This window comes from Cornus florida, unplaced genomic scaffold (genome assembly GCF_030987335.1).
Source record: "Cornus florida cultivar Cherokee Brave unplaced genomic scaffold, ASM3098733v1 CherokeeBrave_3.0.0_Hap2_Chr01, whole genome shotgun sequence".
NCBI classification, from domain to species: domain Eukaryota; kingdom Viridiplantae; phylum Streptophyta; class Magnoliopsida; order Cornales; family Cornaceae; genus Cornus; species Cornus florida.
In genome coordinates, this window is record NW_026775571.1 from 44,559,432 (window position 1) to 44,576,658 (window position 17,227).

A 17,227-nucleotide genomic window follows, 5' to 3' on the forward strand; every position below is an offset into this window, starting at 1 on the left:
TTTAGGGCATTCAAGGAAGGTACGTACACCTGGCAGCATGTCTGGGAAAGTTGGGATTAGGGCATCATAATCTGTAAGGGACATGGGTCTTAGCTCACTTTATCCACAGACCCAACAGATAGAACCTAGATGACCTAAGGCTATAAAGAGATGGCTAAAAAAAAGGATAAGGGTAAAGAAATCGAGTTTTGTCATACTCCACACTTCGTTCTTCTCTATCATCGTTTTCGGTTTGTCAAATTTGGCTGATTTTCCCTCCCTCAATTCACTCTTTTGTATTCCTAATATTGTTTTAGTGATATTCCCAGATAATTTCATCTTTAGTTTTGACTCAAAAATCATGTGCATACACCAAACAAACCCATAATTTTTGTTTCTCTTCTTCAAATAAAATCAAAAGCAAAACTATGCCAAAAGTGTTTTTCATCCTGGTATACTACTAGGCTATATATTTAAATTAAACTACAGCCTTTGGAGATTTAGGCTTCCTTTGGATGGAAGGGTTTGGAGGGATTTAGAGTGAAAAGAAAATGAATGATAGAGAGATTTGTGTTTGGATTGTTTTTTATGAAGAGAAAAGAAATGATTGGGAGAGATTTAAAGGAATAGTTATCCCTCCAAATTTTTTATGTGTTATCCTCTAAAAATGAGAAAATTTGGAGGAAAAAGACGGTGAGTTAAGTAATATATTCATAATTTCAAAATTACCCTTACTAATAAATAAATAAAAAATTTGTTATGCAATTCATGTCCCATCTTAAACATTTTAGGGCATTTGATTGTTGACAAGAGGCTCTCTGTTCCTCCGTTTTCTTCTCCAGCTCCAGCACTCAAAACATGGCGTCATTTTGCTTGTCTGAGAATAATATCAGTACGGTATTGTCATCTTCATCGTTTTAGATTGGAACGTTGTTCTCTGTTTGGCCACTAATCTAATTCTTGTTATTCATATATGCCCACTGCAACATACTAATTCTATATATATATATATATATATATATATATATATATATATCACAAATAGCATATCTTATGTTGGAGAAAAGTTTGTCGGATCGCATTTGGGGGACTTCTGAATACCTAAGAGCAGATGGAAGTCCACCGAGTCTTGAATGGAGAACCATCTACTCCATATATTCATTTATTAACTTTGATTTGGTTCTTCGGCAACCCAATTCGAGTTGGGATTTGAACTATTACTATTTGGGATTTGTTTGTGATTTGGGAATTTTGATTTGGGACTTCGATTTCAAAGTTTTCTTCTATGTTAATAAAACAACTGTAGTTTAATAAAATGATAGGTACAAACCAGACATGATTGTGAACCATTAAACTGTGAACTAGACTGGTAAGTGTCCTTAGGAAAGGCTGTTTGCGCAAGGCTGAGATTTTAAATTTTTTACTGGAGATACAATTTGCTCATGTATTTGCAATTACAAATAAACTGCATGATTTGTAATTATGGTTTGGTTGGAACATTCTTGGTTGAAACCATATGCTTCAATGCAATAATACAGGACATCTGCAAACTTCTAAATGCACAAATTACCATAGTTAGTAAAATACGGTACGAAAAAAATATGATATATTTTTTAAAATACGTTTGAAAAATTCGGTAAAAAAATACGAATATAGATATGTACGTGTATAATACATTATATACTCTAAAAATTTGGGATTTCTTATATATATATATATATTTGTAAGGACAATAAAAAATATGTAACAAATAATAAAATAAATATAATACAATTGACAGTATCACAATAATCATTAAAAAACATTCTTAAGTATAAAATGTGATATTCTACTAAAATATCTACGGAGTGTGGTGATCTATAAACTTCTAAAATAATAATAATGATAAAGATATTAACAAAATTTAAACGATCTCACAACAAAACAAAAAATCTATAAATATCTACAAACATTAAAAACTTTAAGATTTTTCAAGATTGTAGTATTCCACAAATATATATATATATATATATATATATATATATATATATATATAGTGACAACAATAAGAGATTGCACAACAAATAACATTATTTTGATGGCTTGAAAGATAATGACTATACCAAACAAAAGAGGGTAGAAAAGATAATAGTTTACATAACAAATAACATTATTTTGATGGTTTCAAAAATAATAGTTTGTGTTTCAGAAAAATACGCTATTAGAAATGTAAAGTTCGTAAACAAACAAAAATAATAATTAGGTTAGGAATTAAACGGAGCAACCAAAACGAATAAACGCGTTGGATACGTGGTGATGATAGTTTGTGTTTCAGAAAAATACGCTATTAGAAATGTAAAGTTCGTAAACAAACAAAAATAATAATTAGGTTAGGAATTAAACGGAGCAACCAAAACGAATAAACGAATAAACGCGTTGGATACGTGGTGATGAAAAAAAAAAGTATTTTCTGTATGTATGCATTTAATTCGCGTATCACACGTGAATTAACTAACTAGGCAAATTACAGTTCATATCCCATGTGCCTTCTAGCCGAGGTAAAATAGAAGGGGCTAGGTAGCAAGTCATGGATACAATAGTAAATTAATTAAAATAATTTCTTTTCTTTTTCCTCCTCCAAGAATACTATTAATTTTTTTCTTTTCCTTTATAATTTATCCGAACATGTCTCATAACTAATAACTAATGTTATCGTTCGTAATACTTAATTGAATAGGAAACAAGGAGGATAAATTCACAGTGAACATTGCAGTATCTTCTACATTATTTTATAAGATCTAGAAAACTGAATCCATCTCTTATTGAAAGTTATGTTGCACCTTTTCCCTACCCCTTCAAAGATCTCAGTTTTCGCAGGTAAAATAATAATAACTTCCCAAAGCTTAAACCAAAATTTCTTTATAAACCAAATTTTAAAAACCAAGTTAGATTTCTAAATATAACTGTCTTAACTAATTTCTCAAACTAAAACAGTTTTGCCCAAATTCTCATTAAGCAGATGTCAGAAAACACAAAACCAACAGGGATGCAACAATGAAAGAAAAGCAACTTCTATAATCAAAACGCGCAACTTCTATAATCATATTAAGTACCACACACATCACACATCTGTAACAAGTCAAATTACAGACTCCATTGATCTATATCTTCATACAGCAGAAAGATTCAAAGCCATCCCCACCTGCTAAGCCTTCTCACACTAAAAGACCTAATAATATACTCCGATGATCTTTCAACCACTAGACGAACAATTAACCGGACTTGAATGATACAATGAGCTAATATATATACTCGAGACCTAACATGCAATGTCACGTTGAACCTACTGTATTCATCTTTTGTTGTCCCCTAAAAGAGCTCCATCAACTGCTGCGAGACATCTGCTTGAATCAATCAGATGCTGTTATAATTTAATTGAATCACAAAGAAACTATACAGGGAAAAAGTTATTGGATGATGAACAAGCTTTCAAACGGGAAAAAAAGAGTAATGATTAGGTATTCATCACAAACTTTAAATTCCAATCACAAATTTAATTTTGAAATGCAGAATATTAAAAAACACTGCCAAATTTTATATAGGGTATTAAATACCTTGAACTATAGACGGTGGAGTCTGAAACTCCTGCCAGATACTTTTGTGGGAAGTAATGTCCATATCTAAAAACTTGGCAGCAAGGAGTGCAGCTCCAGCAGCAATCTGATGTGGCTTGAACTGAAGCCACAGCGAACTCCGAAGCCTGTAAAATAATATCCAACTGTGAGAAAAACATTAAAAGAAACGGGAAACAAACATTGATAAAAATTAATTTGTCACACAAACCATCTGGAGCAACACCATGATAAACGTGCAAGATCAGAATTACAACAGTAACAATTGACATCAGCCTAAAGAATACTCAAAAAAACTTGGCTAGTACACAAGTACAACCATATAACTTCAAGAATACTTTGAATTAAATTCTAAAGAGAAGACAAATAGTAATAAAAGCAAGCCAAAGACAATTTTACCTTACCAACTACAAAGCAGCAACGCAGGTGAAATAAAATTCCAAGAATCTTCTGCAGAATTGTTGACAGAGTACCAAAACTATAGCAAACATGTATAACCATCTACAAAACACACCAACTTGCAGGCCAAGTTCTGCTGCAGAGAAATTTTGACTCCAGAAACATACACAATTTATATGAAAAAGAAAAAGAGAGCAAAGCAACACATGTTGCAAGCAAGCAAACCTCTCGAATCAAATGCCAGTGTCTTCTGCTCAATGATTAAATGTGAAAGGCTTCCCCAATAGGAATGTTTTCTTGCTAACGGACATGAAAATACAAAATCCAACATAGAATACACAGCCCAAGACCCTCTAGGTAACATTATTTATAGTGAAGCGGTATAAAAAATAAATAAATAAATAAAACTAGGTAGAATCTTAATGCTGCCTACATTAAACAATTTATATAAAAATCAAGTCATGTTATATAAACAAATAGTAAACAACATATACATATATATATATATATATATATATATATATATACATGGGTGTATATTGTTAAAAAGATCGTGTTGATCATCAACCCTACACGTGCTCTTTTTTTTTTTTTGAAGTAACCATATTTTTAAAAAGAGTTTCAGAATTAATTATTAGAACTTCTATTGCATGATTACCCTTCAAGAAAAGTGGCTAACAAGGGCTCTTTAGAAAAAATATAAAACTCCACCTCTTTAAAAGTGGCGAGGCAGTGTTGTTTTCAAATAATAGTAAAGGTGGTAAGGTGCCCACGACGTGGAACCTTCCAGGACGCAAAGCCCAGCTGTCAAACAGTAAACCAGTAACAAGTACTCAGAATAAGTACTTGTCATTTCCTTTGGAAAGCAAATATTATAATTTGGTTATATTCAGTAATACATAATGCCATTTCATTTCATGCATGCTTTATTTTAGCTCCATATTAGTAATGAATGAGATATGAAAACAAAAAATCAGGGGCCTATAAGCTCAAAAAAATGTTAACAAATAGCATATTTTACATGGGAATTATACAATCCTGGGAGGGTACAACATGCAATGGAAGTCAGAACAGACAACGTAATTTCCCAATGTAAGGATGAGGGTTGAATAAAATTAACAATAGATAGATGCTAATTTCATCATTTGAAGAAAAGAAAAAAAAGTGTATAAATTATTAATATATCCAAAAGATGTTTCTTATTCCTCTATTAATAGAAGATCAAAATAAATATAGATACATCTAAATAAGTGTGTGCAAGTGTATATAATTTGTACATGTAAACTATAATTTATATTTACAAAAAATATTATGCCAACTAAAAGTTTTCTTCAATAAAAGAGCCCAAAATACCAATAGTGGTCCCCATCTCCACTCTCCATTACTAAGAATGTTAGGAAGGGTGAACTGGATAAACTTTTGAAATATAGTACCAACACCACTTCCTCACCACAAAAAACTGCCAACTCTAAATTTAATGGCTCCAAAAATAATTTTACAAAATCTAATTGATACCACCACCCACCTCCACGCCAAGACAAACACTATCACACCAATTATAGAGAATTTAAAAGTACTCACACTTTTTGTTTTGGGTGTAATATGGCCTGGGGTTTAGGGGTATAGGTAAGATATGTACCAAGTTTTTCTTCTTTAACATCTACTAGATTTCAGAGATTATCAATGAGGCACAACACAGATTCAAGTAAACAAACTGAACTAGATTTGAAATTCCCTTTCCTCTCAGTCAAGGTCTAACCTCACGTTGCCAATGAAAGGGAAATGGGCGAGCACGGACGCCAAAGCACCATACCGTATTGAGATGCAAGATCTGGCAAGGGAAGCACGCTTATACTCAACTCGCCTCCCCTCTTATCTAGTCTACACTAGACCAGATCTGAAGAGAAGAGATGGTGGAAGTTGACACAGTACAAAAAATAGTAAATCATCTTACTCATTAGAAGGAGGAAGTCAAAGCTTAGAACTTGGGGACAACAAAAGAAAAGGAACAAATGAAGGCTTGATTGCATTTGTGTTTTCGGTTGTAGCGGATAAGCTCCCATGCTTGGGAAACTATCGCATTGCAACTGTATTCTCCATTGCCTTGGCACATGATTATCCCAACAAAACCTTCCCGTATTACATGGACTCTCCTATTTTCATCATAACATGCAAATGAGATATGTGTCCAACACATAAACCAAGATTGGCTGATCCTCTACATGTGATGATGGAAGAAGAAGAAGAAGAAAAAGCTTAAATTTTATACAGATAAGTATTTCCTACTTCCGAGCTAGATGAAAATAAACCCTAGATGAAAAAAAAACTTTTTTACCACGGCCCACTTAATACAAATTCTAGTTGTGTATATCCTCAAATGACAATATAATAAAATGAACTATTATATAGCATAATGTATTTAGATATGAAAAATGTGCAAACATACCTGATCTAACTTTTAGACACATTTCAAATCAAGTCCACAAATCCGAAGATTTGGAATTCATAGAGATCTGAAACTTTACAAGCACACACCTGATACATGTACCAATGAATTTAACATAGAAACCCACATCCAAGCAAAAAAACACAGACGTGAACAAAGCCGCACAAATGCACAGCAACGGCAACAAAAACTACAACCTTCTATTCTGACAGATTCTTAGCTCATCTCCTTAAAATTCTTGACCTTAACAAGTGCTGCTGCTTCTCAGGAGATCACACACTTCGACTATGCCGGAGTACATCCCAGAAATATTAGCGAAACTTGGATACTTAACAAGAACTCAAACAACAGAAAAGACAACCAAAGTTGAGTATACCTATCTAAGAACTTGATGTATACATTGATATATATTATTTTATACATAGCAAAATACCAAAACAAGTGCTGCTGCTCAGGAGATCACTTACTTCAAGTAAACCAGAGTTACGTCCCAGAAATATTGGCAAAACTTGGACACTGAACGTGAACGAGAACTCAAACAATAATAAGGACAACCAAAGCTGAGTATACCTATATAAGAACTTGATGTATATATGGATATATGTTATTTTATATATAACAAAATGCCAAAATATAATGACCAACAAAATTTAAAAGGATATATTGAGAAAAACAATGGCATCTATTCTGGTGTGGAGGCGTGGGAGAGAGGGAATTAGCAAATGAAAGAAAACTGAAATGAAAAGAGAAACATGAAAATGATTATTAGAAATAATTCAAGGGAATAGCTAAATAGTGGAAACTGGAAACTTTTAATACATTAAGGACCCATTTACTAACAGGAAGTAATTCCTACTTTTACTTTTCCCAAAAGCAAAATCATAATTTTGATTTCTTGGGTTGAAACAGAAAGTAAAATCAGGTTAATGCTGACTACTTTCATAAATTTAAAAGCAAAAAAGAGTGTGTTTAATAAAAAATGTGTTTTTGCTTTTATTTCTTGAATTGGGGGCATGGTCAAAATTTCTTAAGTTGTATTTAAAGACTTGAAATACTTAAATTTTATTTGTTAAATAATTAAAATTTCACGTATCAAACCTTATAATAAGAAGTTAAAAGTGCTATCAAAGTAGTGTTTGGATAATTTGAACTCTAATCAATTGGAGAAACCCTTATACCACAACCAAGTATTGGTATGATCATGTCAACACTAAGCCTAAAATTTTTGTAGACACAACTCCATTAATGAAAGAAGGGGATTGTAAGAACATATAAGGGGAAGACTAATTGAACAAATTGCAAGCTACCTAACAATCTTTTTATCAAAATGCTGATGTGCATCGTCCATTTGTCCAACCTTCCTATTCATACCCATCAGTTCATTCATCACATGAAGATTGTGTTCAAATCCCTAATGCAAAACATGAGTATTAACATTCCTGCAGATTTCAGATTCTCCCATCATTGCGCAAGCCTTTACAATGAAAGGAAAAGTAAACCCATCAGCCCCAACCCCAATTTCGCATCCGATGGTAAACACAGAGACTCTCTTCATACTCTCCATATGTGACATTAGCTCTCCAGATTGAATTCCACCAAATCAAATTCAAATTGCATTCAATTGGGGTGGTTTCAAATTCTTCCCACTTATCCTCAATTTGGGTGGTTTCAAATACTTCCCAAGTATCCACAATTTGGGTGGTCACAAATGGTAGTGCATTACCAAAGAACGTGATCAAAGATTTTGAAGATTCCACTATGGGTGTTACAGAAGTGGCTTGCCTTGATCTGGGTTCGATTATGGTGATTAGTAATAGAGACGCAAAGGCTTAAATTTGATGGGTAGAAGAGTTTGGGCAGATGGAGATATGGTGGGTTCGAAATGAGAAGCCTTGAAGAACAACCATAAGCCTTCGGTGGTGTCATCCATGGTGGATTCAGGGATGAGATATGGTTCGAAGAGAGTGTAGATAAGATAAGAGTGGCGAGCATAGAGAGAAGAGAGATGTTATAAACAAGACAGCAACTCACGCACAACTTATTTGGGATGAACAGTGGCCTGTGTGGTAACAGTGTAGGAATCAATTTCCCGCTACAGTGCAGAAAGTATAGAAAGCATCAAAAAGTCACTTTTCACGTTCTTCATTAAAACTGATTTCACTTTCTCTTTTTAGAAATCAGAATCAATTTTATTTACTTTTATTTCTGCTTTTTTAGAGTTGATAGTAGAAAACAGAAATTACTTCTTGTTAGTAAACAGGCCCTAAAAGGATGATATCATTTATGATCCCAACTACTACACTGACTTTAAAACATTCAAACTAATTAGGGGTCAAAACGAGAACCCACTAATAAGTTCTTATTCACCACCAATAGATGTAACCAACGGTCCACTACCTCACAACGTGGAGGTTGAGCATTCAATTCCCTTAGGGTCAAAGCGGGGTGTGTGAGTTATCAGCCATGAAATAAAATAATAATAATTTCAAATTCATAGTCTTAAGTATAGATAATTGGGCACTATAAAGGTCAACTGAAGTAGGGGGAATACACGGGTAAAACCAAATTTGCGCCCACCACGCAGGGACCATCACATGTTCGTTTGTCTGGGTGCAAAACTGTGATATTATATTATATATATATATATTGTGTGTGTGTGTGTGTGTGTAAGAGTTACACTTCAAGGTTCATTCTGAGCAATAATCGTGGGAAAACAAAAGGGATATCAAGACGTAAAAACTGATAAATTTTCCTTTTCATAACCAGTGAAAAGGATGAATATCAACATAAATATATATAAATATGTATATATATATATATATATAATGTACAAGGATTGACAGTGCTATTGTAGATGTGACTGGCCAAAACAAGAATGATGAAAAGGACTTGTGCAGTTTTTTTTTTCCCTCGCTTTTCCTCGCTTTTCTTCTTCTGAGGGGTCTTTTAAAATTTTGCATCCTATTTCTGCTAAAGCTAAACACAATATGACAATAATAAACCTTTTAGGTTTGCTTGTTCCATTTGCAGGTGCAAAAGGAATGCCTTTCTAAATATTAATCTCATTTGATAATGTTTTGGTGCTAATCAATATCAGCTGAAACATTTTCAAAATATTGACCCAAACCTGAAATTTTAAATTATACAAGGCATTAGTTTGGAAACATTCTGACAATACAATTTGAAAAACAAAAATTCAAAGACAACCTGAAAACCAATCCCTCTTCACAAAATTTTGGTGAAGGGAAAAAAAAAAAAAAAGATCAACGCCTTTTTTTTTCTAGATTCATTTGCCTACTCATTAGTATCTAGATCTATGTTACATGGACTCTTCAAAAGTAGGTGAAGTATCAGTGTCAGACACAAAAGACTCAACATGAGTATGGGATGTGTCTTGACTCTTTTGTGGGTGGATATGCAACTAAAAATCATATCTAATAAGTTAATTATTATATTATTACTTCAAAATGAGTGAAATGCCTATATTAAACACTAAGTTAAATAAAGATATTATTTTACTTTTCAAAATAAATTAAAAATATTGAATAATATAAATATTTAGCAGTGTCCCTGAGATAGCAACACTGGCTGGTCCTGGAGCGTCTGTGCCCATCTTCTATAACCAATGACCAAGTTAATAATGTATATTCATGGAAAGGCATCCACAACACGTTGCTAGTTCAACTTCAGAAGTAAAACAAAACTTTCCATGAACACCATATCAATCCGCCAGCTAAGAATATCATACAGGCGCATGCTAATCTTGTACACACCCTGCAATTATATGCCAATCCAAAACAATCAATATCCCATGCCAAAACGACGTGCAATTACTCAAGAGAAAGAAGGAAAACATTCACAGAAGTAACGAACATTCCAAACTCAAAAAGGCACAAAAAGGGAGCGTAGAAAGCTTCTCCACTTAATTAACAGCCTCCAAACCTCAACAAGTCCGCAAATTGATTGAAATTGAAACACCCGCCAGTCAAAATCCACCAAAATAGATTGAAGTTGATAGCCACTAGAGCATTTCCTAGTTTCTAATTCCTACACAATGTTGCCAGCAAGCCTTTGTATGGATATAATATATTAGTAAAAGCAGAGTAGATGATTATATATAACGTTTGATATTCTGTCAAACTAAATTAAACAGATTCTTAGTGTACACAATCAGAAGAACTCTGGAATGCACTAGATTTTGCTATTTAGTACTGTCTGTAAATACAACTAAAGTAACCAACAAAACCCATACTGCACCTGCAACTCATGGAATCCACTAAAATACTATAAACATCTTCTTCTTTTTTATAAGTTCAAATACTATAACATCTTGAAATCAATTGAAGAAACTTACCCTTCACTGATCAAGCTCAGTGCCAGATTCACCAAAACTGATTGTGAGAGGCCAAACTTGTTAAGAATGGATGTAAGGGGCACATATGGATGTTGCACATTAAGGTCAAAATTTAGAGTTGTCAATATCATTTGCTCAGCCTCGATCACCCGTTCTCGATACTGTTCAAACCAGTCCTGTTCAACATGCAAGCCATGTTAGGAAAGAATATAATAGACATAAATTAACTGTAATCTTTAAAATAAATCTCCCAATTAGGAAGTGTGGCCACACTCAACCATTACAAATGGATATCCTCAAGTAGTTGTGCCTAACAAAAATACAATTTCAACCTGAATAATATAATGAAAATATCAGTACTGTTATTTTATATTGTAAACTTGGCTTTTTTCGATTCCAGAAGATGACCCAGAATTGGTTCAATCATGTTTATTAGAAGTGGACAATAGAGTGGTTTTACCAGTCAAAACTCATCTACGTATTATTGTAACATCTGAAGATGTACCTCATAGTTGGGCTCAGGAAGTAGTCCGTATTGGTATCAGATCTATTCTCATGTTCCGATCTTTCCATTTTTGTTTTACCCATTTCTTGGGTAAAGTCCCACAACTATATTTGAAAATGGATTGGCTATCCATAAAGATAAAGAAAGCTTCTGTAGTTCCGCTTCTTGCTCTAAACGCTTGACAGTAAGGAATAGGAGTAGTTTGCACTATAGAGCCAAAGAAGGATATAAAGCCTAAGCATAATTGGTAGCATTATCAGATGTAAAGTTTAAGGTAGCATCTACAGAATATGGATCAAAGCTCAGACAGCATAAGATCAGCAGAAGTGGGAGAAGGGGGCTTTTTTTTTTTTTTTTTTTTTTTTGAAGAAATGATACAAACAATACATTTCTCTCCTCCATCTCATATTCTCCGAGATTTGACAAAGTTTCTTGGTGGTTCTAACTTTACCAAATGGAGCTGAATAGGCAGCAGGAGGAAGTCAACAACAACAAACATCTATTTTCTGCTTCCACTTGTCAAATCTACAATCCTCGGCCATCTTTCCCTTCCCACTATGTGAATTAAACTCAGTGCTTCCAATTGTTTTATTTCATTTTTCCCTATGTCAGGAATGGCTGGATGAATTAAAGCAAGAAATTACAGAGGACAAGGACATTAGCAAGCATGTCCAAACAATCCCACATCTTTTTGTTACCATAAAACCAGCACAAACCCTTTAACAATAAACTTAATGGGTTCACGGATAATCCTCTGTACGAGTGGACTTTGCTTTCTTCTTGATTTGCAATGTGCCTGGGAAGTCACATTTGATTTCATTGTATTTAGTTTTACTCGTTTCGTAGATGAACTTAGGATTTTACCATTTTAAGCTGAATAATTAAAAGTTGACTTCTACAATGTGGTTTGGCCAAGTCAGAGATCTGCATTAAGGCAGGAAACAAAGCTTTAGGAATGAATGAAAATAACATTTCCTCAAAAAACTAAAGCTTTAGGATTATGAATTCATCTTGGTCCATTGCATCATTACTTGGGAGTGCGTGTGGATGGGTGAGTAGGGTTGTTGGAGGTGTAACTTCCAAAATTACTTACAACAGGGAGCGGATAGGAGAGAAAAGTAAGATCCCGTTTGTGGAAAGTTTCACATGATGCTCTCAATACATTGTTCAGAGGGCGGGGTGTCTCTTCATACTTTGCAGCAAGGAAAAGCGCAGCAGTAGCAATCAACTGCAACAGAATTGAATTAGCAATGATTAACTTTTTCCACTCTAAGCGAGTAAAACATACAAAAGCAGATAAGCACGGTCCAACAAGTAATATACCAAAGTTAGCATCAAAATAACTGTCATCCGAAATTTATGGGTAATAAATGCGCACTCTCGTGGCATCAAATTGTTAGTCACAACAAATACATAGATAATAAAGATCTATTTAATATCATAAATGTGTTACATTAATGCTGTGTTTGGTGTACAGGAATGGAATGGAATGGAATAGAATGACCATTCTCATTCTATTGTGTGGTTGTAAATATGAAATGTGTAGGAATGGAATTGATAATAATCATTCTAGTGTTTGGTTAGACCAATTTAAAATTTAGAATGGAATAAAATTCAAATTGAGTTCTCCAAAATATCCCTCTTAGTAACAAATAAATTAAATTAACAAAAAGACATTCGTCTACAATTTTTTTTAAATAAATGGTGGCAGTGGCGGTGGTGGATGGTGGTGACGATGGTGGTGAAGGTAGAAAGCGATAGTTGTTAAGGTGGTGGTGGAAGGCGATGGCGGCGGTGGTGGTGGTGGAAGGTGGTGGCAGTGGTGGAAGACGATGGCGGTGGTGGTAGTGGATGGTAGTGGCAGCGGTGTTGGAAGGCAATGGCAGTGGTGGGGGTGGTGGAAGGTGGTGGCAGTGGTGGAAGACGGTGGCGGTGGTGGTAGTGGATGGTAGTGGCAGCGGTGGTGGAAGGCAATGGCGGTGGTGGTGGTTGTAGTGGTGGTGGAAGGCGGTAGTGGCGGAAGACGGTGGCGGCGGTGGTGAAAGGCGGTGGTGGTGATGGAAGGTGGTGGCGGTGGAAGGCAGTAGTGGTGGTGAAAGGCGGTGGTGGTGGAAGGTAGTGGTGGTGAAAAGTTGTGGCGGCAGTGGTGGTGGAAAGTGGTTGCGGTGGTGGTGGTGGTGGTGGTTGCGGCAAAGGATGGCAGTGTCGGTGGTGGTGGTGGTGGGAAGCGGTGGGCGGTGGTGAAAGTCGGTGGCGGTGGTGGTGACTGGTGGTGGAAGACGGTGGTAGTGGTGGAAGTTGGTGGTGGTGAAAGGCGGAGGTGGTGGAAGGTAGTGATGGTTTTTGGACTTGGAACATGAGGGTTTTTTGGGAAGTTAATTTTTTTTTAAATTTACTTGGGAATTGTGGAATGGATTTTCATTTCAATGGAATGGTCATTCCCACTTTAAATTGCATACCAAACAAATGAATCGTTAGAATGGGCATTCCATTCCATTCCATTCCATTCTACAAAACCAAGAAAGAGCATGTAGCCTTTGCAAGATTGGTCACATCCTCCAGCTCAAAATAAAAAATAATTAACAGAAAGAAAGTATTTTAGTCTCAGAAAAAACTCATGGCTTTAAGAACAAAGCAATCTGATGCAAATCAACAACTTGAACATGTCTGACTACAAACATAATATTATTTTGTAAAAAAAAATCTCACGAGTATGCTGGGTGGGAATTTCACAAAGATTATGAAAATTTGAAGTATGACAGATAGGGAACTCACAAATCTATCATGACAAGCATGAGACCTTCGAACAAAAAAGCGGTGGCAAAGAACCATGGCAGTGCCTATAGTGGTTTGTGGCCTGCAAGTAAGTCCAAAAAACGGGGAAAATCAGATAATTTTTTATTTTATTTTTTAACATTTTTTTATCTTTAGTCAAGTTATAACAAAGCTCCTAATCTCATGCTTTATTATTATAAATTAATGTTACTAGTTATTGTTATATAACATATATAGGTCTAAATATGTATTTTTCTATTGTAATAATTGAGACTGTAAAAGGATTTTTAAAAGATTACTAGTTAAGAAATAATATAATTATTAAATATTCACCACACAACAAAGTTGCTTCCTCAAAAGATTATAGATATTATTGAATTTTAAAAAAATTAAATATTAGAGGTCAACTATTTATAAAGCCAGGCTTGAGAATGTAGACAACAGAAATATATAAACACAATATAATGAGCTTACAACTCCAGCTGTGATCCCAAATTCTGAAGGAAAGAGCAATAGGAGTATCGCAAATGTGTTTCACGCAGAGCGTCAATACCATCTTTCCTCGATGGGGAGCATCTTTCAATTTCATCCCTTGACATAAAAACAACAACATCATCCTCAAATGTTGAGCGGTCACGTTTACAAGTTGTACGTGTGTAGACATCAGCGTTGGATCTTGTAGGAGCAGGAACAACTAAACTGTTGTAGCAGTTTGAAAGGTCACTTTCATAAGTTTTGGGTTGTTTATATTGTCTCCTACCATCTTCCCATGAAGAAGCCGTAAACTTTCTCCGTTTCAAAGAAGGCGCCACATCAAGCTTAACATAATTAATGTTATAGTTATTCTCCCTAAAACTCCAAGAGAAGTCATTGAAATTGGCAAGGTTCCTTAACCAATGGTTGCTATTGTTGGTGGTTGTGATGGAGGAGGAAGAATGAGTCCTACTGAAAGAAGACCTGTAGTCACGACCGGATGTGCCACCCTGTGAACGATAATTCCGTGCAGAAGACATGGTTCCTCCTAAATTGCCGAAGTAAAAAAATAAAAAATAAAAAATAGTTTAAAAATACAAAGCAACAACGATGTATTTGCTTTAGCAAGTTAATATTGGTATCGACTAGAGAGAACCACACAATGATCTTGTTATAATAATAATAACAACAACAACAACAACAAGTATAATTTTCAGTAACAACATTATTCTAGAAGTATGGATAATTTTGCAGAATACATGTACAGGAAGGCTCCATCATGTGGTGATTGGAAGCGGGATCATAATAAACCAGATTATGAGGGCAGAATAACAGTAAAGACAAATGTTTGTCGGGCAGATTCCTAAAATGTAAACAAAGATATCAAATTCCAATACAGTGCAAACCTAAAAGAGCATTCTACCCTGCATTTCTATCCCAATACCAGTACTAGGTCTACTAATTTTCATGTTGCCTAATCATTGTTGACTACCTGCAAATAGTCACACATTAAACCTAATACAGAAAAATTTTCCAATTCAGCAGCTAGAATTAGGAATTCAACATGATGGCCAAATATGTCAAGATACAAAGCAGCAACAAAAGCACAAAAACACTAGTTCAGAGAAATTCTACACACCCATTTTGGGGGGAATTTCTACAGACCCATTTAAATAAAACAGACTACAGACAAATACAATCTTTGGATCTGCATCCTGAAAACCCATTGTACTCTTAATGAAAAACCCTAATAAGAAAACAAACACTGAAGACCAAAAAGAGGGGTCAATTGAGCAAATCCAAGAGATCAAAAAATCGATAATTGTAACAATAATTACCTGATTAGCAAAGGTAATAGATCTGGTGACTCCGTATTCGATTGTCAAAGAAACTGTGTCGGTATATTCAAGGAGATTATACGTCGATGTGTGATTGAGATGTGGGATTTTAATCTTGACGAACCGTTTCCGCAAAAGGGCGTCGATGAAGAAAAATAGTAAGAGAGAATCGGACCTCAACTCAGAAAAGGGTTGAATAATCTGGAGAGATTAAAATCGAAGGCGTATATGGACATCTATCACTTTCTGTCTCTAGCTATTATCAAAAATAAATAAATAAATATAAACAAAAATAAATTAACCCGTTTAATAATTATTTATATAGACATATTTGGAAGAAAAACATGTTAATATCATTTATGATTATGAATTATATAAATTCACTTATATAATTATTGTTTTACAGCTAATTTTATAAGCGTCAAAACCACGTGTATGATTATGTGTGAGATTATGATTTTTTTTTTTTTTCTTTTTTATTGGCATGAAGAAAACAGAGTATTAAGAAGCAAAACAAATATCAGCCTTGTCTGGATTGTATTTATGAAAACAATTCTCAAGAACAGTTTTTAGAGTATCAGAATATAAAACAGTTTTTAGTTTTTTGCAGATTTGAAACCAACTTGGTTAAGAAAATTTACAAAACAATTTCGGAAAAACAAAAACTCATACAACTGCTTGACTGTATTTATTGAAAATAGTTTTCTAAACTAAGAAAATAAATAAAAATATTATTGTACCTCACACTTTTATTTCTTTAATTTATGATATTAACTATTAATGTATTTTTTTTTTTTTTAAATAAGTGTTGGAGGTGAATTCATTTTAGCTAATATTCTTAATTTAATAAAAATTACACAAATATAATATATCAAGTTTAATTAATACTCGACTAAATTTAAATATAATAAAAAAGTTACATGAATTACTTCAGTATCATGTGCACTTTTAGTTATACAAGTATTAAGTTTAGTGATACATAACCAAAACAACACCAAAACAAAACATTAAAAAATTATAGAATTAGCTAATCAAGACAAACCATGGAGAATTTTAAAAGTAACTTCATCTAGAATTGCCTCCAAATGATGCCCACATTTGATTCGTCAGATGAATTCTAAAGGCTCCCATTTGTGTTGCACCATCATCAGAAAAATTAAGTGCATTCAGTACACTAGCATTACTACTGCTACCATTGCCCCAATCAACGACATCAACATCTTCTTCCCCATACTCCATAAAAAAATGATCATCTAATATATTTTGACGAATGAAATTGTGAATCGTGCAACAAGCAGTTATTATAAGTCGTTGTCTAACCAACTTATAACAAGGCATAAGCTTTAA

The 17,227-nt window shown here is 34.1% G+C and overlaps 1 protein-coding gene across 3 annotated transcripts; it reads right to left on the reverse strand.

Annotated features, from left to right (window-relative positions):
- Window positions 1-3,028: 3,028 nt before the first annotated feature.
- On the reverse strand, window positions 3,029-16,119 carry LOC132295618 (cyclin-T1-4-like). 3 transcript variants are annotated; one of them, XM_059793928.1, is made up of 8 exons: window positions 15,881-16,114; window positions 14,544-15,090; window positions 14,070-14,151; window positions 12,388-12,522; window positions 12,159-12,218; window positions 10,790-10,965; window positions 3,573-3,718; window positions 3,029-3,359 (listed from the first exon to the last, which is right to left on the reverse strand). In XM_059793928.1, exons 2-8 carry the CDS (start codon window positions 15,080-15,082, stop codon window positions 3,328-3,330), a joined length of 1,170 nt encoding a protein of 389 aa, XP_059649911.1. In that variant the 5' UTR covers window positions 15,083-15,090; window positions 15,881-16,114; the 3' UTR covers window positions 3,029-3,327. The 3 variants fall into 3 exon arrangements, with proteins under 3 accessions (XP_059649911.1, XP_059649916.1, XP_059649920.1); XM_059793933.1 differs by lacking the exon at window positions 12,159-12,218 and having other exon boundaries at window positions 15,881-16,112; XM_059793937.1 differs by lacking the exons at window positions 3,029-3,359; window positions 3,573-3,718 and adding an exon at window positions 6,869-10,209 and having other exon boundaries at window positions 15,881-16,119.
- Window positions 16,120-17,227: the final 1,108 nt, after the last annotated feature.